This window comes from Thrips palmi, unplaced genomic scaffold (genome assembly GCF_012932325.1).
Source record: "Thrips palmi isolate BJ-2018 unplaced genomic scaffold, TpBJ-2018v1 HiC_scaffold_16, whole genome shotgun sequence".
NCBI classification, from domain to species: domain Eukaryota; kingdom Metazoa; phylum Arthropoda; class Insecta; order Thysanoptera; family Thripidae; genus Thrips; species Thrips palmi.
The window spans coordinates 5713908-5738774 of record NW_023144625.1 but is presented as its reverse complement, the minus strand read 5'-3'; the positions used below and the strand labels follow the sequence as shown (position 1 = coordinate 5738774).

The window sequence follows — 24867 nt, the reverse complement described above, 5'->3', positions numbered from 1 at the left end:
TCACCCCGGCCAGTGCGACTTTTTTCAGACAAAGGCACAGAATATAAAAATAAAATTGTTCAACAATTTCTGAAAAAACACAATATTACGTACATTGCCACAAATAATCCCGACATTAAATGCAGCATAGTTGAACGCTGGCAGAGAACAATCAAATCAAAATTGTTCAGATACTTTACAGCCACTGGAAATTACTGTTACATCGATGGTACACTAGAAAAAATTGTCCAGTCGTACAACCAATCTTATCATCGTTCAATAAAGATGAGGCCGGTAGACGTGACTCCGGAACGAGTCCTTGAAGTATATAATAACTTGTATCATAATAAATCATTTAAATCACAGAAACCGAAATTTAAAATAGGAGATTATGTCAGAATCACCCGAGAGAAAAAAAGATTCGAAAAATCTTACACATGGAATTGGGGGTCTGAAGTTCTTCAGGTCATTCAGGTCATTCCTCATGCGATGCCGGTGTACAGGCTCCAGGATCTCGATCAGGATAAAATTCTCGGGACGTTCTACGAGAGTGAGATGCAAAAAATCACGAAGCCAGAGGTGTTCCAAATCGAATATATAGTGAAGTCAAAGGGAAAAGGAAACAGTCTGAAACATTTCGTTCATTGGAGAGGTTATCCGAAAAAAAGTCGCTCCTGGATTCGTGATTCCGATATTGTGAAAAAATAATCATGGATTTTTACGCATTTCTTCCCAGTAATGCAAGCCCAGACGTGTACCCTGACAACAAAACGTCCCATTTTAAGACTCAATTAGCCAACCGCATGGAACTCCACGGAGAGTGGCAAGCGGCCTTGGTCGAACTACACTACCCAAACACTATTGCGCAACTCACTGAGGGAGAAAACGAAATCATTTTACAAACAGATCAAATGACAGACATTTTGACAGTCAAACCTGGTTGTTACCCCAGCAAAAAAGAGTTCATTTCAGCAGTAAGCGATGCTCTTGCGCTAGTGGCCAATAATATCAGGCCAGGAAAATGTTTCCAAGAAGACAGCGAAGGCCGTATTATTTTTGAGCCTTTTTTGCCCGGAGAAAACGGAAAAGTATTTTTTTCCCCTCGCCTCGCATTACAGCTCGGCCTAGAAGGCCACGGCCCTTTTCCAGCCAATCAGAAGCTTTATGGCGTGAAGCCTGTCGACCTCTCTCTGGGCATTCCCCAGCAACTTTTCATTTACTTGAATATTCTCTCTGATCAGATAATTGGGCACATGAGGGCTCCCCTTTTACGCACGGTCCCCGTGGACACCAAAGCACAGTACGGCACTATGTCAGTCGTTCACTGTGACCACCCGATATACTTTGATTTATGTACCAAATCCTAAAAAAAATTATGAAATTTTATATCCAAAGGAGTCTAAAATTTCATAATCACGTTCTAAACCTCAATTTTTATAACCTTCGTATAAAATTTAAGATCGTGTTATGAAACCTAAGATTTGGGTTATGGATTTTAAGATTAACTGGTTATAAACTTTTAGAACAGAGTGACTTATAACTCTGGTTCTTAAAATCTAGATTTTCGCTTTGAAAGTTTATAACGCTAGCCGATTTTAGAGCAAGGTTCTGAAATTTTAAACCGTTTAGTCCTGCTGCCTAGTCCTTTATTCATGGTTAAATTAATAAAGAGGTGAAGTTTTCATTTTTATCGGCATGTGTTAACATTTTCCGAACCGCTAAGGTAGGAGTCCTAGGGGCGGTCTACAAACTGAAAAACGTACATTTTATGCACTAACTGGAGCAAGCACGCTTTTGCTAGCGTATGCCTACTACTTTTTAGTGCATACAGTTATTACATTAATGAGAGGTATGGAGAGCTGTCTGCTTCAGTTCGCGTGTACATGGCATGATGCACTAGTTAGTGCATGCTTGGCGGGCATGCGCTTGTTGGAGCGTACTTGCAGGCATGCTCCAGTTAATGCATGTTCAAAATTTGTGTGTAGTATTTCCCAAGAGACTGCAAATCGCGTCCCTTGCAATGCCTGACCGGCCACCGTCCTCCGGGCCGAGCCGAGCCGAGCCGAGCCGAGCCGGCCAAGCCGAGCCGAGCCGAGCCGCCCCGAGCCGGCCGAGCCGAGCCGCCCCGAGCCGAGTCGGCGCTGCTTCCACGGAAATCACCGCTCGCCGGCCTGCCGGCCGAAGCCGAAGCTACCTGTGCCCGGCGAGGGGTCGCGTAATCCCTCGGCCACACGGGATTTCGGCGACACTGCGTCACTTTTAGTGTGTCTTTGTCTCCAGTGCTGTGCACAGCGTATCCAGTTCGCGTCCGCGTCACCGCAAGTTCGCGTCATCAATTTTGTTTCGCTATGTACCGTTAGTGCGCGTAGTGCGTAGAGTGCAGTTAAAGTGTTGCTTGTGGTGCCGAACAGCCACCACTCGTGTTCAAGAGTTACAAGCTATTTTGGCGACCCTCGGAAAAAGGACGTGTTTTCGCCAAAAGCGGTGTTACTGAGTGCTGTTATTCCATCTTCTTAACTGTAGGGACGGGCGATGAACGTGTGGGTGGCGTATTATGTCAATTCGCTTCTCCTCTTTCATCCTCGTCCCCAAAGTAGTTTCTGCGTGTCGACCGAGTTTCCCTAAAGTGCATCTGGATCTTATGCACTGCTGCGCCTCTGCTGCGCCTCTGACTGTTAACAGCGTCGACTGCACTACAGTACAATGCTTATTTCCGTTGGCCAGCTGCAACGATTTGCGATAATACTGAGTGTGAAAAGAAATCATAGCTTTCTGAGATTTCATCATTTGTAACATATTCATTAAGAAAGGGATAAAGGTTTTATTTATTATTATTTTTTATTTATACATTTTGTGGGCAGTAATGAAACTAATATCATGTTTCATAATATTGGTTGTAGAGATTCAGAACCAAATGTGAATTTTCAAAACCAATTGATTCTAAAAAATTAATAAACTAGTTCTTACATTTCATAAACCACTTCTGAAAGTTTAGAACAGCAAGTTATGAAATTTAAGAACTTTTTGGATATGAAATTTAAGATCCATTGTTCTACAAATAACTTCAAATCCAGATTATGAAATTTAAGAAGCATTTTTTTTAGAGTGGTTCAGACCTATATAAGGGATCACGCTGGCCGTCTCATACCATTTGAATACGGAACGTTGACACTCTTAGTTCATTTTCGAAAAAAGTAACACGATGACCGTTATCACTCAATACTATCTCAATCAAGCCGGAGGAGGAGCAGGCTCAGGACCCTATTACGCCGGCGCGCAGTACCAGAAAGGCTACGGTTTAGGCTCTTGGCTCGGAGGTTTATTTCGCTCCATTCTCCCCGTCCTACGCAGTGGCGCCGCGGCCGTAGGGAAGGAAGCGGTGCGCGCCAGCAGTCACGTCCTTGCTGACGTGGCAGGAGGCCAGGGCCTGCGGGACAGTGCCCAGCGCCACATCCAGCAGGCAGGCGACAACCTGGCTAACTCACTCAAACGCAAAGCGGACACGATGAAGGGCTCCGGGCGTATAAAAAGGCGTAAGACCACAAGGAAGGCCCATAAAGCGAAGAGTACTCGTAGGAGAAAGATCTTAGCTCCCGACAATTACTTCAGCTAAAAAAACATGGCATTCATGCATTCTGCGTCAAGCGAGTGCCTCCGCTCAGAGCTAGACTTGTGGATGGTACCACCCACTCAAACCGCTCTGGAGGCCACGCATTGGGTCCCCTACAAACCGCTAACGACGCTCGATTCGTCTAACACCCTCGAATTTTGCATCCCTGGGGCAGGGAGCGAATACCTGGACCCGGCACACACGATTCTCTTGGTCAAGGCCAAGATAGTGAACGCTGACGGCAGTGACATCACTGCAGCGGACAATAATGATGCCGTCCCCGTGAATTACGCGCTCCATGCACTATGGAGCCAGGTAGACGTGAGTTTGAACCAAAAGGTGATTTCTCACTCTAGTATGACCTACCCGTATCGCGCGTACATTGAGGCATTACTCAATTACGACAGCTCGGCCAAACAGTCTCACATGACTCAGAGACTGTGGTACCAGGACACGCCAGGCCACTTTGATTCTCTGGACGGAGCCCAGAACCTCGGCCTGGCGTGGCGCCGTGCGCGCACAGCGCGGAGTCGCCCCTTTGAGATGATGGGCCCGTTGCACATTGATTTTTTCAATCAAGATCACTTCTTACTCAATAATGTGGAACTACGCCTGAAATTCATTCGGAATCGAGACGCTTTCTCTCTCATGTCCACGGCTGGGAATGAAAAAATAAGACTTTTAGACGCAACTTTGTACGTACGAAAAGTCGTTATTTCACCCACGATACTGCTGGCACACGCACAGGCTCTGGAAAAAGCCCCTGCCAAGTACGCAGTCAATCGAGTAGACATTAAAACAGTCACTATCGGTCAGGGACTACGTGACAAAAATATCGATAATCTTTTCATGAATCAAATGCCTCAAAGAATTGTGATTGGATTCGTCGACAACCGAAGTTTTAATGGAGATTACCAACGGAATGGATTCAATTTCCAACACTTTAACTTGAACTACTTGAGTCTAATGGTGGACGGACACCCAGTTCCCTCTCAGCCCCTGACCCCTGATTTCCAGAACGGACTGTACATGGAATCATTCAATACACTGTTCTGCGGAACGGGCGTGCACTGGCGAGACGAAGGCAATCAAATCAAATACGAGGACTACGCGAAAGGGCTTACCCTTTTTGCTTTCGACCTGTCACCTGATTTGTCTGCCAGTGAACCGCATTGGAATCTGCAACGCCAGGGGACACTGCGATTAGAAGTCAAGTTTGGTGAGGCTCTCGCCCAACCTATAAATTGCATCATTTACGCAGAGTTCCAAAATCTAATTGAAATTGACAAAAATCGAAACGTTATAGTGGATTACAACGTGTAGATTCATGGACGGAAACACACTCGGAACCATTATGAAAAAAGACAAACACGTTGCGCCGTTGTTTGAAGGCGTTTTTGCCGCAGACACACTCCCACGCCGACTACACAAACGGCCAGCCCTTCTCATTTGCAACACAGACCCACTGAGTAAACCAGGACAACACTGGATTGCATTTTACATAGATAAAGACGGACATGGTGAATACTGGGATTCCTACGGACTCCCACCGATAGTAAAACCACACCGTAAATTTTTGGACCGGCTCTGCAAAAAATGGACGTACAATCCAAAGAGTTTGCAAGCCATCGATTCGGACGTGTGTGGGCAATACTGTGTCATGTACTTAGTACATCGAGCACACGGATTTTCGCTTCATTCATTTGTCAAAAAATATTTTCGAGATGATCCTATAAAAAACGATCAAGTAGTGCGAAGCATGTTCAAACGCATGTTTGCACATAAATGCAAATGCGTTTTGCCAAGTGATTCTCACTCGCAAAAAAGTTGTGCAAGAAAAAAATAATTCTTTCATAAAAAAGTTTTTTACAAACACAAAAAAATTTTAAAAAGTTTTTTACAAACACAAAAAATCAAAAAAAGAAAATGTTTCTAACTCGAAAGAGAAATTTTAGTTCGGCAAAGTGGTACCCCTGCACAGCCAGCGCGCCCAGCGCGGCGGGGGCGGCGCACCTGCGCATGCGCGGCACTTAGTACAAAATTTGACCACAAGGCGGCGCGCGCATCGCGGCGCTGCGGCATAAAAGGGGGCGCGTTCCAGCCACACGCATCAGTACGCGTACACCAGTCGCCACGATGGAATCGCTCCGCTTCATGCTCAACCACTGGAATCAGAAAGAACTGGTCGCCTCGCAAGCCACAGACACGGTTCAGATCTGGAAAAAAGGTTTCCTACAAGATGAATACAGTCTTGACGAAATCGAAGAGTTCTATCTAGAGAAAGAATGGCTGGTCCCGAAAATTACCGCCCATCTCACAGGCAAGACCGAGGACCACCTCGGCCAGTATGACCGCTTGCAGTCTCATCTCATTCATTACATTAAGCTGCGAGATAAGCCATTCGTTCTTGTTGAAAGAGACGCTAATTTCAAAGAGGTGGATGGAGTCCCACAATTCAGTCAAACCCATCTCGGGCTCACTGCGTGGACCTCCATTTGTAAACTGGGCATGACGGTCTTCGAAGTTTTTGCTGGCCCCGATATTGAATGGTGCTGAGTCCGATGCGTCACCTGGGGACAGAGCGCAGTGGCCTCCCAGGCGCCCGGCGGCGCGGCGCGGCACGGAGCGCGGCGGGCCTGCCTACCTCGCAGGCGCTCCGCCTCCTCCGTTAAGCGCACCTCACGCGCCTCACAGTCCTGATCGCCCCAAACGCCCCCTGGGGGGTTGAAGGGTAGGTTAGGCCCACCCCCTAGCTTAGGTTAGGTTGGGTTAGAGCCCTCATCTTCACCTCCAAAAAAAATCCACAAAAAATGACAAAATTTTTTTTTTCCAAAAATGCCCCATTTTTGACCCTTCCCAAGGGTAGGTTAGGACAGGTGACCTGGGGGAATCAAGATGGCGCTGGGGGACCTGGGGGTATTTATACTACTATGACTGCAGTTCCAGAGGCAGGTTTCCGTCCGAAAATTGTGACCACATACAGAAATTTCTAGCGTTTTTTCTGAGCTCCGCACTCCAAAATCCTTGCGGTGAATTTCGCTGCAATTTGCGAAGAAATTTGCGCGAACATAACACGAACTCATTTTTTTACATTACGAATCTATTTTGGCTGTTCTTCGTAAGGTACAGAGTTTGAAAACTTCACACGACGAGGAAAATATGGCTCCATAATATTTTGGCGCAAAATTCTAGGTATTATGAAGAAATGCAGTTAGTTTTCTTCGCAGGACTTCAAGAAAGAGCGCACTCCAAGGTTCAGTGGAGTACAGGGAGTCAAACTATTGTGGCGCATGCGCACTTCCTGGAGACTGATCATAAGCAAGAAAAATTACGAAGTCCGAAGGAACACTTACTTGAACGGCTTGGTGTTGAGAGACCCATCACGATCTTTTACTTCCTCGTACCATATCTTCACAGCTGCTGTCCAATCGGGTTTGGTCTGGTTAGGGGCAAGACCACCGAGGAGCAGGTTTTGTCCAGACACGGTTCCGTCCTCTGTTGAGTTCAAAGGAGGATAGTCATAGTTAGTAATGTGCCAGTATTTCGAAATCAATTAACAAATTTCCGAATCGAATTACTTCAGACAACAAGAGCAGAAAAGCGCTAATTTAAACCTTTTATTATTACGCCCCAAATATTGCAAGCAGCCGATTGCGTATTGCTGAGTTTCATTCCTAATTGTTTTGAAAATCCCCACCTCCCCTTAAGGGCGTACGGGTGGCAAAATTTTTTTTTCGGCATTTGATAGTGTTGGGTGTGTTTTCTAATCCTGCCGAGCGGTTTTCCTCTGTGACGCTTAGTTTGGGCGTAACGATGCCTACAAGTTCGAAAATTGTGCGTTTTTCGCCATTTTCGGACCCAGGTTCCTGGAGAACCAATGGGAGGAGCATAGTGAAATTGCGCATGCTTGTAGAAGACAACCACAGGTATGATGTAAAGAAATTTCGCGGTGATCGGGTTCAAGGGAAGACTCCTGGAACGCCTTGAAAATGGACAGTTTTGTGAAGTGCGCAGCGACTAAACTACAAGAGTGAGGAGGTTGAAAAACCTTTACCTCACAGCCACGACTTTCCTCTATTGATTGCAAAAAGTTCCAAGTCGCTGGAACAAACGGTTCATCCAGAACCTGGGTCCGAAAATCAAGTATATTTGCTGTCGTTTCAACAGGAGAGAGAGACAAGCGATGTCTTGTCTTTCTCGCATCGACTTGTTTCCGAAGCAGCCCCCGCTGCAGGTAGCCAGCCGGGGAACAAAGCGAGCCCCAGACCCTCGCCGCCGCGTGCCGTCTGGGACCGGACTGCAGCCAGTGCGGAGCCATCTCCAACTTTTGCAAAACGGGAGGTCAAAGCTTCGGTCAAAATTGTCGCAGGACTATTTTTCAAAGTACCATTGGAACCGCGATTTTGCGAGAAAACCATTTCTGTCCGATTGGACGCTGAAAAACGGGCCGTTCAAAAAATTTCAGTCTGGGGTTGAGGGTCAATAAATCCTCTTGTCACCATCCTCGCTTCGGTGCGACGAGCCGCCGGCAGTGAATGAGGCCCTCGACACAATAGACAGGGGGCGACTACCTGGCCTAGTCCAGAGAGTCAAATTTCTAACGCGTCGCTTGACATGTTTGCAACGATGACCAATGCACGCGGGACAAAATTCTGGATCTATTCATGCAAAATTTGAATTCGAGCGATCATTTTGACGAAGCAGGACAAACTGCATTTCACACCTACACTGAAATGTGAACCGTTTCGTGACAAGCATTTTGGTAGCGTTGTCAAAAATTGTCATTTTACTATGAACACGGACTTAGAAAAATTACAGCCGATTGGCCGGACAAGCAAAACTGCTCGGCTGCTCATCGGAGCCCAGCTCCGGAGGCGAGTTGCCGTTGCCCCTCTCCGGTCGGGGGGCAATAAAAGCTATTGTGCTGTAGTGTCTGCGTGGCCCTGCCTGACCTGGCTGCAGTCTGGCGACGCCTGACGGGGCCAACGCTTATTCGGAAAAGCCTTCTCGAAATGGACCGCCACCCTTACGTCCTTAAAACCTGAGAAAAACAAACTTGACAGAAAATAACAACTTTTACTTACTGGTCGTGTGGCACGTATCATGTTCGAAGGTGCACTGATCCGCCCAGCGCTGAGCATAGGTAGCGATCTCGTCGTCCCATGACTGCAAGAATAAGACAACACGGAACGAATAACACTCAGTCCCCGTTCTCGTTAACTAATGCTCGCCGTCAACACGGATGTAAACTTCCGATACCTGGGCCAATTACACTCTCATTCCAGGAACGTGACATCACGTTGAAACGAACGTGACAAAATGTCACGTTCGTTTGAGCATTGTGTCACATTCGTTTGGTTGTGAATTGGCCAAAAATCAGCTGTTGAAACGAACGTGACACAATGCTCAAACGAACGTTACATTTTATCACGTTCGTATCAACGTGATGTCACGTTCCTGGAATGAGAGTGTAAGGGCAAGCTGCCTCATCGGCTTGCAAGGAAATCTAAGTCGATGTAAGTACGCAACATCTGGGCCTAAGTAGCCTCGTGGTCCGGTTAGGTACGCATTTTTGTAAGCACAAGCACATGGAAACTTTGCATTAGGTTAAGGTGAGGTGTGGGCGAAAATTTGTACCAAAATTGATTAAAATGATGACAGAGAGATTTTTCAAATAGCTGGCATTTGTCTCAAATCGTTTAACTGGAGAAAAAGACTAATTTTATTATATGAAAAAAATGGTTAAGTTTGCTCTGTCAAAACGAAAAATAAAGGTCAAATATCACTCTGTTACAGTAAAGTATATGGGTCTAGGCAAATTTCACATCATTCAGTCAAAAAACTTTGCGTGGCTGACCTTTCTACTAAACGCTTAATTTCAATGAAAACAGCCTACTGTGGCTAAATGGGTGGGTAGATTTGCATGAAATTTGGTTGGTTCCTACCTAGGTCCAAAACGCCCTAAGGTCTCAACCACCTCAGACCATTGGTATATAAGTTCCCATTCACACATCACTTTAAGGTGTGATGTCAAGTCCTGAGACCCATTCCATGATAAGCACAAATCCTACGTAGCTTCCTCGATGGCAACAATCGCACTTACTATTTTCCTCATATTCGAAGCAGACGGCTGGGGGTTGTTCTTGCCGCGCTTCTCCTGCCCCAACGCCACCTTGTTACGGTACTCGTTGTGCAGCCGCACGATGAGTTCCTTGTCGCTGGCCGAGATGGTTGGCTTCTATATGGTTCACCAAAAAAATGTATTTTAGTATTCGCGCCCAAGCGAGAATGTTTGATTCGTTGCATCTCGTTCCCTGGCGGGCCATCAAACCGCGGTATACCTTGTAGTTTTTGCACGCCTTCCCCGGTGAGGCGCTGGGGTATTTGCACATGACGTGGTCAGGGCACAGCTTGCAGTAGTCGGTGGCGGCAGCGGCCACGCCTAGCACGGCCACCAGAACGAAGAGGCGAAGCATGGCCGATGAGTTGAGACGGCCACGACACGCAAGCTGCTGTTCAAGAAGTTGCAAACCGTGAAGATTTTCCTAAACCTTTTCCTACAGAACGAACGGGGGGAGAGGGGTCGCCCTTCCTGTAAGGCGAAGCCGCCTGAAAGGTAGGCAAAAAGTCGCGCACTGCGCCTCTAGGTAGGCAACTTTTGTGACATTGCTTCCCCCCCCCCCCCAACCCATATTCCTGGACCCGCGCCTAGGAACGACGAGTGATAATTCACTGTGGCAAAAAGCTACAGAAAATTCTGTAAACAGCTTGTGGTAATTCTCCGTAGCCACCTTATCAATATTCTCCGTAGGCTCTTACAGTATTTTCCGTAGGACCGTACAGTATTCTCCGTAGGACCTTACAGTGTTCTCCGTAGGCCTTTACAGTCTTCCAGGTCCTACGGAGAATACTGTAAGAGCCTACGGAAAATACTGTAAGAGCCTACGGAGAATATTGATAAGAGGGCTACGGAGAATCCTGGCAAAAAAATTAACAGAACTTTCCGTAGCTTTTTGCCACAGTGAAAGTACGGCGTTCGCACTGAATAAATGAGTTCTTAATCCGAGAGCATTTGTCTCATCAAGAGATGCTCTCGGGTTGTCCAAGAGCATTTCAATTCACTGGTGACACTATGCTCTTTCCGGGCGTAAACGATTTACGCCACTGAAACGACCTGAAACGTCTTGAATATGCCCTTGTGAAGAGAGTGAAAAGGTAAAGGACTTCAGGCATAATGTTTATGCTCTCCACTGGTAAAATTAAAGCGTATCTCCATGCTTGAGTCAAGCATGAAGTTGCGCTTGAAATGAAGCATTCTCTTGAAATTCCCCCATGCATTTAGGTAGGGGTAATCTTGGCGAAAGAGCTTGTTACGCTTGATTACAAACACAAACTGTTAACGCTACGCTTCACTGTGGCAAAAAGGTTCGGAAAATTCTGTTAATTTTTTTGCCAGGATTCTCCGTAGCCCTCTTTTCAATATTCTCCGTAGGCTCTTACAGTATTCTCCGTAGGGCCGCACAGTATTCTCCGTAGGACCTGGAAGACTGTATAGTCCTACGGAGATCACTGTAAGGTCCTACGGAGAATACTGTGCGGTCCTACGGAAAATACTGTAAGAGCCTACGGAGAATACTGACAAGAAGTCTACGGAGAATTAAGCTGTTCACAGAATTTTCCGTAGTTTTTTGCCACAGTGTTGATAACAGAGGGTGATACTACGTTTACGTTTTACCAGTGTTTCCCAAAAGCATAATGCCCTAGGCCGTAGTTTTTATACCTTTGTTTTACCAGCTTAATCTGATACCAATTTTCTCGGATTCGAAACTCATTTTTTTAAGTGTGCACGACGCCCTCTTAAAAACGTACAAAGCATTTGCTTCGTAGCTACGAAGAAAATGATGGCATTATAGAATTGCTTCGTATTACGAAGGATTTTGCGTGATAATTCGAAGCATTTCTTCGCGGATTTTGCAATGCCTTGCATTTCCTTTGTATCACGAAGCGATTCTTCGCAGATTTTTGGCCCGCCCTTCTATTCAAAAAATAGGGGGAGGGCCTATGCATTTGCCTTTGTGTCTGTGTGTTGTTGTTGTTGTAGTTGTTGTTGTTGGCGTCTGTGTACAAGGAAGGAGTTGAGCTAGAGTAACCAGATTTGGGGGGTACTTCAGGAGTACCGTCCAAACAAATAATCCGGTGGTGCAAATCCCGTCCGGGTCGCACAAGGGCTGCTGCAGGTGCATCATGGTTTACATGAGCGGGAGGGGGATTTCCGCCATTATTGGTGCTAGCAGGGCACATAGGGGTATTTTTGGAATCGGGGCGACGAGACAAGATGAATGGACCTGGTCCCGACCCCATCGGCCGCTTTTACAAGTTGGCCAGATCAGGATCTTCAAAAAAGGGGGTCGACCGACTAAAAAAATGTATTGCAGATTTCGATTGGTCTCAGCAAGACCTTTTCAACGAGGGGTCGGAAAGGGGGTCCAGGAGCCCGACTTCGTCTATTAGTCACATGGGGTCGACCGACTGAAAATTTTTACTTAAGTTTTGGATAGGTCTTGGCAAGACCTCTTCAACGAGGGGTCGGAAGGGGGGTCCAGGAGCCCGCCTTCATGAGTTATGGGAAAAAGTGCGACGGACTCGTTTTGCGCTCCTGCTGTGCCTCTATTGCAAGGTGTTGCAGTAGCATGGCAAATATGGGTATTTTCGGAATGAGGGCGAAGAGACAAATGAAATGGGCATATTCTAAGGACAGTTGGAGTAAAAAGTGTAAGGACTATTGCATATTGTGAATAGAAAGGCGGGCCTAAGTCACGATGGTACATCGATAACTTTGCTTTACCCGCTCACGGTGTGTGTGATGCGAGCGGGCCGAAGGCCCGGGTCTTCGACTGGCCAGGTTGGGTCTGATGCGAGGGCCGAAGGCCCGAGGAAAGGCCGCCGGCAGGCCAAGCTGGGCCGGCCCCCTGTCGAACCGAGTTGCCGGCGCAGCGAAGCGGAGCTGGCAACTCGGTTCGACGGAAGGGCGGGCCCTAGCTTGTTTAGTGTGCGCTTACCTTGCAGGTTGCAGAACCCACCAGGGACCCTCGCTCGTCAGCAAGAGCTGAGAGCTAACAAGCAGGGCGCTTTATATTGTCGATAAAACTGTTCGCCGTGAAGGAAAGACGAGAGAGTCGTGCCCAGAGTACGTGTCGTCTGCGCGGCACGCACGACTTCTTGTGACGGAAAGACAGGTGCGTCATGGTTAACGACCGTGCGTCGTCAGCACTACTAGGAAATTTTGAATGTCGAAATTTTATAGCGGGTAGCAACACCTGGGCAGGGCGCATGGGCAAGGATCGGGCCACGAATAGGGTGAACTGGCATGAGAAACGTTCATACCACGGTTTGGCCGAATTTGCTGTTGTTCGGAATGGATCCACTTACTGCAATTGCCGTTATGCATTTACCCTAGCACGCTATAAAATTCTAAAGTTTCGTGAAAATAGGTGATGGAACTGAGAATGTTGAAGGAGTAGTGCTGACAGACCGACAAAACTTTTCAACCCCATCCGAAACAGGCTTCGCGATCACTCGGCCAATAAAAAGGTTATCACTTCACGACAAAATTGTGGCTGACATTTTCCGTCACTTAAGAATTATAAGAATTAATGTTATTACAAATCGATGACATTTTCGTCATAGGTTTTTTACTAATTGCAAGGACGTGACAGCAAAATCATCACCTCGATTGGTGATGTGCATTGAGAATGGAAGAATCTAGATCGGTGCCACATAATTGGCCTAGGTAGCACCCCAATTAGGGTGATAAAGTTTACATCACCGAACCTAAAAACCTACGTTCGTATTTAGCTTGTGCTTTTTCCTTCGTGTAAATTGACGGGCCCTATTCAAAAGATCTTATCTGGGCGCTCCTATTCAAAGAGTCTTATCTGCAACGCAACGCACGCGAATTTCACTAAGTTTGACCATTTGGGACGGAGAAGAGGGTAAGCGGAACATATTTCTACACGAGCGATTCTCACGTTTCGGGGTAGTTTCGTTTCTTCTGACTCCTGTGCCCAAACGAGCGCAGATATCGACATGGGGTTTGTTTCTGATGTTAGGGAGGGCCATTGCCCACTAAACGCACACATTTCGAAAAGTTCACGTTCGTTGGATTGGTCTACGCAGCGTTTGGGATACCCTAAATGTAACTTCCGTGATTGTCCAAAGAGAACATACTCGAACTTTCCGCACCCATTGTGGCGGTGTGGTTCGAAAATGCTGCCAACTGTCGATGGGGATTCGAAGCTTGGCATGTCTCGAGCTAATTTCAACCGAAGACCAATACGCCAGACTTCTTTTAAAGGTACTTATGCTGCAACGAAAAATGTCCACCGTATATTAAATTCCACTACACAAATTTCGAAAAGGCAGCTCTGGGCTTCTCCCCAAGCCAAACTTTTAACTTTCCATGACACAAGCCATCAAAGTGGAGTCCCTGGGATATAATTGCATGGGTCGCGGAAATCTAAGATGCTGTACACGGTCTCAAAGCGGGCTAGAGCATTATAAAATGGCGTGTATCAACAATTACCTGTAACTTCCGTGGCACCCTTTACCCAATGTTGCAGCAGCACTAGGTGAAAAAAATTTCCGCTTAAATGTCGGGCTTAGAGTATCATTTGACCCTGGAACGACTTTTAAGCCACAGCAAGCCCGAGTCAGCCGTTAAAGCCGATTTTCACACTTTGTAACTTCCGCGATAACGTAATTTCCGTGATCAAAACACCCACTAAATCGTATGGGAATACCTTATGGCTCATGTTTTTAGAAAGATAGTACAAGGTCTTTACTATAAATACCATTGCCATAACTCAAGTATCATCCAGGACCCTAATAATCAGAAAAAACTTAATTGGATATTTCTCACTTTCGGCAAATCAGAGACGCCAAAACTACCCCGAAACGTGAGAATCGATCACACACACCGTTAATTTCTTCGATCTTTCATCTTCAAGTTTGTGTAACTACAATCCCAAATTATTTTGATTTGTAGCTGCCTCAAATGATCAAACTTGGTGAAATTCGCTTGCTTTGCTGATAAGATTCTTTGAATGGGAACGCCCAGATAAGTTCTTGTGAATAGGACAATAGGACCCCTGTGGTAAATTTCTCCTCAAAGACATTTAGAGTGACGCGGCAACCGACATTTCGGCAGTGCGATGGACACCCTTCCGGACGAGCTGCTCCTCGACGTGCTGTCCCTGGTGGGGGACGGCGCGTCGCTCCTGGACGCGGTGCCGCTGGTGTGCAAGAAGTGGCTGTCGCTGTCGCGCGACCCTCGGACCTGGAGCGGCGTGGACGTGCACTGGGAGCCGCGGCACGCGCAGTCTGCAGCGGCCCCGCTGGAGGTAGGTGGGGACGGGGGCATTATATCACTGAGGCAGGAGAGATGTAACTTTGTTTCCTCATTTTGGGTGACGAAAAAGTCACCCGATATTTGATCCATGACGCGGAAGAAGGGAATAACTCAATTTTCATCGTTTTTCAGGAGACACTAAAAACTGTTTGCAGGGTAAACTGAATCCAATCAGATGAATGATGCAATTGCATTTTTGTCAAGGAAGCCTAGGAAATAGCTATGAAAATTTTCAAAAGTGTAGCATCGCTCTGTAGACGATTTCTGTGGTTTTAATCTTTACGTTGGAATGAACCATGTTTACTTACTTCTCCCAAACAAGGCGGAATTTGGAGACAATTCCAGTGGAGCTGAGGTCTGCGTAGAGTCTGTATTTCTGTGGTACATTTTTGGAGTCACCTCTTTTTTCCAACTAGTGATGGGAGTTAAGTTGAATCGATTCTTCTTACATTACATTCATAAAGACACAAGTTGAGTTATCTCCTTTTGCCATTTTGTGCAATGGAGTTATGTGGACTTCGGTTGAGTAACCTCCATTTTCCGATAAAATGTAGACCGTAAAAGGGGTCAAGTTGACTTAGATCCATTTTTTATGTGGATTTTCTCTTTAACTGTTAGGAATTGGGTCAACCAATTTGGTGTAATGATGCAAACCATCCTGAGGCACAGATGTAAAGTCAATTAGGAGATAAGTCGAATTATTCCCTTCTTCCGCTTCATGGATCATTTGGTAACACGCGTTTTGTTGCCCAAATTTGAGTTGGCGTCGTCGGCTTCGTTGTGAGGTGGGTCCCTGATGACTTTCTTTCAGGGCCACGGACCCCCTGTGTCCGTTACCCAAATTTGGCCGATGATTTTTTTTTTTGACTTCTCAAAATAAAGTCACGCCGACTTCCCATGCATTGGCAAAGGGAATTTTCGTACGGGAATTTCAGACGTAAGGCTATGGCATGGCACGTATGGTGCGATATCAATGCATTGTACTATTAAGGGGGGAGACTCGTCATTCTCCTTCAAAAAATCAGATTTTTGTTTTTGAGTTTTTTGAATTCTTTGTGTCAAACCCTTGAATTGGGTGGCTGGCTAGTTTTGAAATTCAAAACCGTTTGGCCAAAGGACGACATTTTGTAATTTATTTTCCACAGGATAGGTTAGACCGTTCAAACTTTGGAGCTATTTTACTCAATTGCAATATTTTGGGTCTTGCGCGCACGATTTAAGCCAGACCGTTGATTGTATTGACTTCATAATTTTTCCAATGTTTCACCTCCATAAGGCCGTCAGTCTGAACTAGGATATCTTCAATCGGACAAGCGGAAGTGGCCGAAAACGGTTATGGAAATGCTTAAATTTGAATGCTTTCTTTCGTACACCTTAAAATGTAAGTTTCAGGCACTTAGGAACCACCTATTTCAATTATCCTAGTTCAATCTAGAGTGCCGGGAGTCCTTTTGAAGGAGCAACAAAGACATTTATGATATGATGCCTCATTATCCAAAAATCATGCGCGCAGTGAATTTTTGTCGTATTTTCGAGGTTTGGCAGAAAGATTACAGATCCTAGGTTATGAGGCCTAGAGTCAAACTTTTTTTTCCAAAATGAACCTTAAGGGGAGGTTCTGGTGAAAATCTTGCCATTTTCCAAATGGATCCTACAGTCATAATTTGTTTGGAATATAAAATTTTTCATTGGGGAGACTAAAATTTGACTTTTGAAGGCACATGCCAGGCTGTAAACCCAGTCGAAGAGTCTTTTTGAGCCTATTTTGGCTGTATCTTAAAAAATCTCCTTGCGCATACTATTTTGTCGTAAAAGGTTGACCTTGACATTTTTCACTTCTTCGACTCATTTTCAAAAGATTCCGGCATGCATAGCTCAAAACTTCCATTATATTATTAATTATTAGCTTTTTAAGCTGAAAAGTCCCTGAAATTTGTCTATTTTGTACATTTTTGATCAATTTTAGTGAAATGCTTGGTTAGAAAGCTTGTGAATAAAAATGCAATTGACATTTTGAGATGGGCATGCCGGCATTTTTAAAAAATGAATCGAAGAAGTGAAAAATGTCTAAGCCAACCTTTTACGACAAAATAGTATGCGCAAGAAGATTTTTAAAGTTATAGCCTAAATGGGAGAAAAAGGCTCTGCGACTGGATTCAGGGCATAGAATGTGCCTACCCAATGAAAAATTTTAATAACTACTTGATAAGACATCAAATTTTTAACAAATTTTCACAGTGGGACCTATTTAGGAGAAAATAGCATTTTCACCAGAACCTCCCCTTAAAGAACCAGCTTTTTATTGGAAAACCCCACTGACCCTCAAATCTATTGGAAATAGTTTTCATGTAAGCCTGAAATTTGCTAAAATTATGGTGTTAAAGACGAGTCTCCCCCCTTAAATTCGTTAAGAATATTGCATTCAACATTGGAGCAATGTCTTGTTTCTGGTTTTGTTCTTACTTGCTATCCTTAAATTTAAAATTCTCAGCATTTTTGTGAAGTTTTAGTAATACTTGCTGAGCTTTCACACTACCCAGCAATTGACCTGATGTGTTGAACATGCCGAGATCTTTTCTCTATATAAAATGAAATGTAGAGAAGCACACAATAAGATCTCCAAGTGCACTTGATCGGTTCTGGTCCCATTTAGAGACTCTGAATCCCAAAACGCTTCTAGAGTTTTGGCCGCCTGCGCCGGCCTTCCCGCCCACTGAGCCGCGTGCGGCCAGCGCCTAGAGGGTCGGCAACACTTTCGGCTGGCATGGCGGATGGGCGGTATTTGTCACTCCGGACATTACCAATACGGGTTAGACCACGATTGATCGTATGCCGACACATGCTCGCCTGCACTGCAAAACGAGACATGGTCGTCCTTACTAGGGTGACACGTTATACCGGCGGAGACAAGCAGCGAGTGTGGCAGTACGGTGCGCTCAGTGGCCGAAATAAATGTTTGAGAAACAAACAAAAATGTTAATACGCTTATTAATGCGCACAAACGCCAATGGGTGATTCCGTGCGTAGGGGGTCATTTCAGGTCACCGGGGCCTTGCGCCTGAACTGAGGTTGATTTGGTAGCTCTGGCAATTCAAATTTGTTTTACTAAACGAAGACCATGTGCTCATGTGGATAAGTCAATCTAACTTTTGTTTTTCTAGGTTTCGTAAGCTGCTAAAGTGTCGTTTTGTAAGTTCCGTCATGGTCACCAACACCTATAAGACAACATTGCCATGCTGTAGCATATGACTCAGCCGCATCAAAAGAAAACTGGCTATTTCACTCTCTTCCCTGACTTATTCTCTGCAAAATTACGGAAGGTGACCTTTGTATCATCACTTGTTAAACCCGAAACAGCCTATGGGAAAATGTCCACCGTGTGACCATGTGACCTATGCTGCTTTCACAACTGACGGTCTACTGGGGTTCCTTTTCGTTTTAGAACCTCGCGACCACGTGGGATCGAAAGAACATAAAAAACGCTTCCAGAAGCCCGTGCCCGCGGGACATTGGGCGGTCAAACGACGCTTCCAGGCCGTCAGAATTGTTCAAAACGGTAAGGGTGTAAAAATAGATGTAAATTCCGTTTCGGGCCGTAGCTCCTATATCTGAGGGAGAAAATTTCTACAACCTTCGCTGAAAAACGCTATTTTGGATGCTCAAAATGACACCGTCAACAGTTTTTACTTATCTTGTAACCCAGCGGGTCAGGAGACGAAACACTTCGCTTTGTAAATTCCGTAATCTGTAAATTCCGTCATTATTTCTGTAATTTCCGCCGTATTTCATAAGGGGTGAAATTAAAAGTCAACTTGTAGCGCTGCCACGCTCAGAGGGGTACTGTGGGGTACTATGTATGCCATCTACACCAAATTTAGCCCCTAAAGTTGAACTTTAAAAATGAACATTTGGTACATCCAAAATGACCCTCTACGCACGGAATCACCCCAATACGTTAGTGAACAGAAACTCAGTACGGGTCTGATAGTGTGCAACCGCTCTCGGATGAAAATAAATGTGATATACAGTCTCACTCCAGGAACGTGACATCACGTCGATACGAATGTGACGAACTGTCACGTGCGTTTGAGCATTGTGTGACATTCGTTTGGATGTGAATCAGCCCTTCTCTTAAAAGCCTACGAAGTATTTGCTTCATAACTACAAAGAAAATGAAGGCATTGTAGAATTGATAACTATCATGAAGAAATGCTTCGTATTACGAAGGACATTGCTTCATAACACTGATAGTCAACGAATGTGACGTCACATTCGTTCGAATGTGAATTTTGTCACGTTCGTTTGAATATAACGTCACATTCGTTTAAATGTTGATCCACGTTCAAACGAAAGTGGCACCCTACCTGAACGGCCGAGTCACGTTTAAACGAATGTGACATCATATTCAAACGAATGTGACAAAATTCACACTCCAACGAATATGACGTCACATTCGTTGGCTACCAGTGAATACGAAGCATTTCTTAGCAGGATTTACTAGTCCGGTACTTGACAACTCAGCAAAGTCAAGTGTGTGCCAGGCACACACTTCTTTTCTGCATGCCTGGTAGCCACACACTTCTTTGCAGCATGCCTCGCACAAACTTGCCGTCGCCAATGCATGTATACAATTGTACATGCTTAAGCAAGTGTGTGCCTGAGGCATGCAGCCAAGAAGTGTGTGCCTGCAGGCATGCACCAAGAAGTGCATGCCTGGCACACACTTGAGTTTGCAGAGAAGGTTTACCGACGCATTCCGATCGGCATAAATTTATAGGCACCCCTGTAAGCTTAATATTATTTGTGCTATATGAGTTCTTTTTCATGTACAGTGTTCTGTCGTTAGGTTTTTTTTTTCTTTTTTTGAGACGACGAGAAAATGGGGTTTGAATTTTCACCTCTCGATCCTGACTCTCTTTACCACACTTTAGTTTCCTTTGCGGATGAAGTGTCCCCTGAAATTCAAAAGGTGAGACATTTTACCTATTTTCGGTGGTACAAAAAGTGTGACAGAAAAGAAGTGGGGCAGGCAAAAATACGTGTCTGTGCTTCGTCTGGAATTGGGGCGTTTGTCCGAAATAATGAACTTTGACTGAAGTTAAACTCAAATGCAGGCGACTTCATGTGAAGCCGACAGTTGACCCTGTAGAGCTACGGCGCGGCGGGCGCCTCGAGTACAGTAGCGGCTCGGCTTCGGGGCCAGGGCGCCGCGAGTCCGAGGGGAACACCCGCCTTGAGTACAGTAGCGCGCGCCCGCCACCGCGGCGACTGGCATGAACTGCCGTGACCCACCCCGGCGTTGCGGGTCGGAATCGCAGTCACTTTCTGAGAAACTTGCGTGGACGGCGCGACAGCCGCTGCGACAGCGTGGCGAGGCGGTGAATCCCCGAACAAGACGGAAGGATTGAGTGGAGGGGCAGTAAGGGAAACACGGCTGCCAAGCGCAGAGATGCCGTATAAAACGGGGGGCAGCGTCCCTCCCTGCATCAGTCACTCCACGCCACCGCAGCGTCCGCGAGTACCTCTTCTGTCCTCGCTTCCAACCCAGTGTGCAGCGCGCCTAACCCAGTAAGTACCACATGCGACGAGCGGTTCAATGTCAAACTAGTGCTGATTACTTCGGCTGTAGTGTGTTGATGTTCGAGGGCGGTGCAGTGTATACAGCGTCAGCGCTGAGCTGGCTTCATGTAGCTTGCGCGCTTAAAACCTGTCAAAGTATTTTGAGCATATGTAGGGAACAAACTTTTAATTTTTTTGAACGAAAAAATAATTTGTAAATTAGGCTACGTAATTGTTAGTGCGTAGCCTTCCTACGACATTGAGCGTACGTTCTAACACGCACAAATGAGAAAACTTGCGTTTTTGCGTATGAATTCGTGCATTCCACGCACATGCTCAACTTCGTTCAGCAGCTACACTGGTAAAACAAAGGCCATAAAGCTACGCCGTTAGGGGCATCAGCAGCCCTCTAAGGGCATTCGTTTGAATGTGAATATGCTAATTTGTGGAGCTTTCACATTCAAACGAATGTGACACCTGTGACACAATGCTCGAAGGAACGATACATTTTGTCACATTCGTTTCAACGTGAAGTCTTATTCCTGGAATGAGAGTGATGACAGTCACTAACAAGGCCCCCTTTGCAGCTGACCATGCAGTCCCTGTCCGCCCTGTTGCTGCTGTGCGTCGCCGCGACCCTGACGACGGCGTCGCCGATGCCGGGCGACGGCGACACGAAGGCCTTCGGCGGCGGCAACCTGCGCTCGGGCAACGTCGGCATCAACCACAACTTCGGCGACCGCCGGAACACCGAGATCGGCGGCGGCGTGGGCTACGGCCCCGGGTCCGTCACGGGCAACATCCGCGCGCAGACCGACGTGTGGCAGTCCAGGGACGGCAACTCGCGCGTGTTCGCCGGCGCCGGACGCAGCCAGGTGCTCAGCGGCCCCGGCAGAGGCCAAGGCGAAAACTCTTTCAACGTCGGCTTCCAGAGGAGGTTCTAGCTCTCCTAGTCGACCCAACATCGCCATCCCTCAAATGATACCTGTAAATTGGTCAAAATCTACCGTCTTTCCTAAATCTAAAGAGTTAGGTCCATAATGTCAAAACCGATCGATTATTGAATGTGATAGCGAAGACATCATGAAGTGTAAATACTGATTTTGTTCACGCGAAAAATAAAAAATTTATTTATTCATTTCAACTGACATTGGTTTAGTGATTGGCTCGCTCTAGGCTCCTGTCCCCACACGTTCTTCTTCAATGCACTTTTGTCTTGATCGGGCTCCGGCTCCAACTTCACATGTTGCAAAAAGCTACGGAAAATTCTGAAAACAGCTTGTGGTAATTCTCCGTAGCCCCCTTGTTAATATTCTCCCTAGGCTCTTCCAGTACGGAGAATATTGATAAGAGGCTTACGGAGAAACCTGGCAAAAAAATTAACAGAATTTTCCGTACCTTTTTACCACAGTGCCACTCGACAAACTGAAGCAGCGGAAAGCTTCACGTGTCACTGCCCGCGCATCGAGTACAACATTATAAGCATAATAAGAAGCATTTCTTCATAATACGAAGCAATTCTACAATGCCTCTATTTTCTTTGTAGTTATGAAGTAAATGCCTCGTAGGCTTTTAAGAGTGGTGGTGACGACAGGCGCGACTGCTGCTGCTGGCCCCTGCGCTCCGCAACCTGGTGCTGGACCCTCGCCTTGGGGATCGCCGGCTGGCGTCGGCGCTGGGGCGAAGCAAGGCCGTCGTCACCGGCCACCTCGACCTCAAGGAGTACGTCTGGCTGCTGCCCGATCCCACCGTGGTCCTGGACCTCCTGTGGCGCAGTCGTGAACACCTCCGTGCGCTCAGCATCTGGATCAACGACCATTCCCAGTTTGAGGTGAGCGCATAGGGTAGCAACACACAGTGCACAGGAGACCGCGGGTGGCGGCCAAAACTCTTTACGCGTTGTGAGCTCCCGAGTCGCTTAAGGGGGCAAGACACTGAAAATGGCCGAAAACTGACTTGTGCGATTGCTTCCACACGCGTTGTTCTACGTTAAAACATATGATGAGTTCAGACCTTACGAAAAGAAGCATTTTGAGCCCAGAACGGCGTGGATCGGACGCTCAAAAACAATATCTGAGGATTTTGCAAAAACGATCAAAACAGGTTTTTTCGTAAAATTTTGTACTTTTTATTGCTTGATGTTCATGGTTGTAGTTCATGAGATAGCCACTTCAATTACCTATATTTTGGCGCAAACGGGGTTGCGATATCTTCATTTTTGCGGACTGAGGGACTTCTTCCAGTTCGATTTTTGCCAATTATTTGATTCCAGTGCAGTCGTTCAACATGCATCTTTCCAGGGATCCTTAACTTACCTTATAAGGGCATCATAACGTTATCATAAGAGTTAAAGTTACTACCCTTAACTTATAACATCTTTTCAGGGTAGGTTATTTTTTTATGTCTCGAATTTGTGTGGATATTCTTTTGCAAGTACTTTCATAAGTCCGTGCCCTTAACCTTCAGCGAACATTGTTTTATGTTACGTCATGAAAGCAGTGTTAAGTTAAATGTTAAGTTAAGGATCCCTGCATCTTTCCTGCCTGTCTCAGCTCGACAGCGACTGCCGGTCGCCCCTGCAGGTGGTGGCAGGGCTGCGCCGGCTGGAGCACTTGCACCTGGACTGGCTGGACGAGCACCCGTACGCGGGGGAGCTGCGGGACGGGCTGCCGACGCTGCGCCGCCTCACGGTGAGCGCCATGCACCCCGAGGACCCGTTCCGCTTCGTGGACGAGGCGCCCCCCGCCCTGGTGGCCGACCTGCTGCGCGGCGCGGCGGCCTCGCTGCGCCACTACCAGCACGACTCCTTCGAGGCCGTGCCCGGCGCCGTGCTCGACCGCCTGGCGGAGTGCGCTGAGATGCGTGAGGTAAGCGTGGGACTGATTGAATGGTGTGCACTCTAAATGTCTTTCGAAGAAATTTCCCATAATACGAAGGAAATGGCGCAAGCATAATGCGAAGGTGGGTTTTCTTCGTACTACGAAGGCTTTTCTTTGTATCTTACAATGAAAAAGGTAAAAAGATTCGTATTACGAAGGAATATTGCTTCGTATTATGCTTGCGCCGAATTCACTGTAACATACGAATAACATAGGTCAAATTTCATTGTAAGACATTTAGAGTGTGAGTGCTGACCAAACTTGGGCGAGAAATACTTCTCCCTGTCTTGTGATGAGAAACAAAATGAACTTGTTTACACACTTAAAACCCTACAAAGAACTGCTCGTTGTAATACAAAGAAAACGGAGGCTTCGCAGCCTTCGAAGGAAATCGTTTGTAATACAAAGGATTTTGTTTGCAAAGGAAAAATCCTTTGTAGCCTACGAAAAACTTCTTCGCAGCCTGCGAAGGATTTTTTCCTTGTATCACAATTGATTTCCTTCGTAGGCTGTGAAGCCTCCGTTTTCTTTGTATTACAACGAGCAGTTCTTTGTAGGGTTTTAAGTGTGTAGCCAATTTCGGCCGAGGGGTCACGGTGGTATTATACGTGTAATACCACGCATTACGGCATTCAAATGCTTAAATTTTGTCGAAGACCCAAAATTGCATTATGTGTATCACGCGGAACACGGAGTTTTTGTGTGGAGAGTTTTTACCGTGTGTTTACGCCCTCGATTTTGGCATTACTATTGAGTAACTCCACCCCAAGGTGGACCGAAATCTGGGATTGGGTCACGGATTCGGTTCAAACTTTGTGGGTTCAATAGGTACCACTAGGACCTATCAGTCCTAAAAGGAAAGTTGGCTAGCTCAAATAGAACCTGAGATATTTGCATTTTTCTAAATTTGACTAATTTAGCGGAAAAATGTCGCTTTCTGATTTTTTTATGGTAAAAGTTGTTTGCTTAGTTCTGGCTTATGTTTCTTCTTTCTAGTCATAAAAAAAGAAGAAAAATGGTGGTAGGCCAAGTTTTGTACGTTGCTTGGTTTGGCCTACTCGAGCAATTTTGTCGAATTCATCGAAACTCTCGTACCCAAAATACTCCACCTTGGATTTGACCCTGGTAAGTCTCATTTCACTTCTTTTACTCTAATTAACAATTGCTATATAGTCCCTAGCACCAACAAGTCCATTTAAGCCAGAAAATCAAAAACACATTTTTCAATTTTCTACTTTGACCTAATTTTGTCGCTTTTGTCAAGGTTGGGGCTTCTACATGAGCTTGGGTGATAGGAAAGATCCTCCCTGCCCTCAATTTAGATAGTATCAACACAAACAAAGAAACCCAAACTCAAAGTGCACTAAAATTTTATAAGGAAATTGTTTCGAGCAAATTTTACAAGCTTACGAGGGGTGTGAGGAATTTAAATC

General features: G+C 46.0%; 3 protein-coding genes across 7 annotated transcripts in view; 1 reads left to right on the top strand and 2 right to left on the bottom strand.

The window, feature by feature from the left end:
• The window catches only part of LOC117643136 (lactase-phlorizin hydrolase-like), an 81753-nt gene that overhangs the window by 14930 nt on the left and 41956 nt on the right, over positions 1 to 24867 (bottom strand). The window lies entirely within an intron of this gene.
• Positions 4681 to 12779, bottom strand: LOC117643140 (venom allergen 3-like). 5 transcript variants are annotated; one of them, XM_034381839.1, is made up of 6 exons: positions 12649 to 12779; positions 9931 to 10101; positions 9693 to 9827; positions 8674 to 8755; positions 6943 to 7084; positions 4681 to 4768 (listed from the first exon to the last, which is right to left on the bottom strand). In XM_034381839.1, exons 2-6 carry the CDS (start codon positions 10063 to 10065, stop codon positions 4696 to 4698), a joined length of 567 nt encoding a protein of 188 aa, XP_034237730.1. In that variant the 5' UTR covers positions 10066 to 10101; positions 12649 to 12779; the 3' UTR covers positions 4681 to 4695. The 5 variants fall into 5 exon arrangements, with proteins under 5 accessions (XP_034237730.1, XP_034237731.1, XP_034237732.1 ...); XM_034381840.1 differs by having other exon boundaries at positions 9931 to 10098; positions 12649 to 12775; XM_034381841.1 differs by lacking the exon at positions 4681 to 4768 and adding an exon at positions 5733 to 5805.
• Positions 20307 to 21703, top strand: LOC117643142. Its single transcript, XM_034381845.1, has 2 exons — positions 20307 to 20564; positions 21143 to 21703. The coding sequence occupies exon 2, from the start codon at positions 21149 to 21151 to the stop codon at positions 21497 to 21499; it is 351 nt and encodes a 116-aa protein (XP_034237736.1). The 5' UTR covers positions 20307 to 20564; positions 21143 to 21148; the 3' UTR covers positions 21500 to 21703.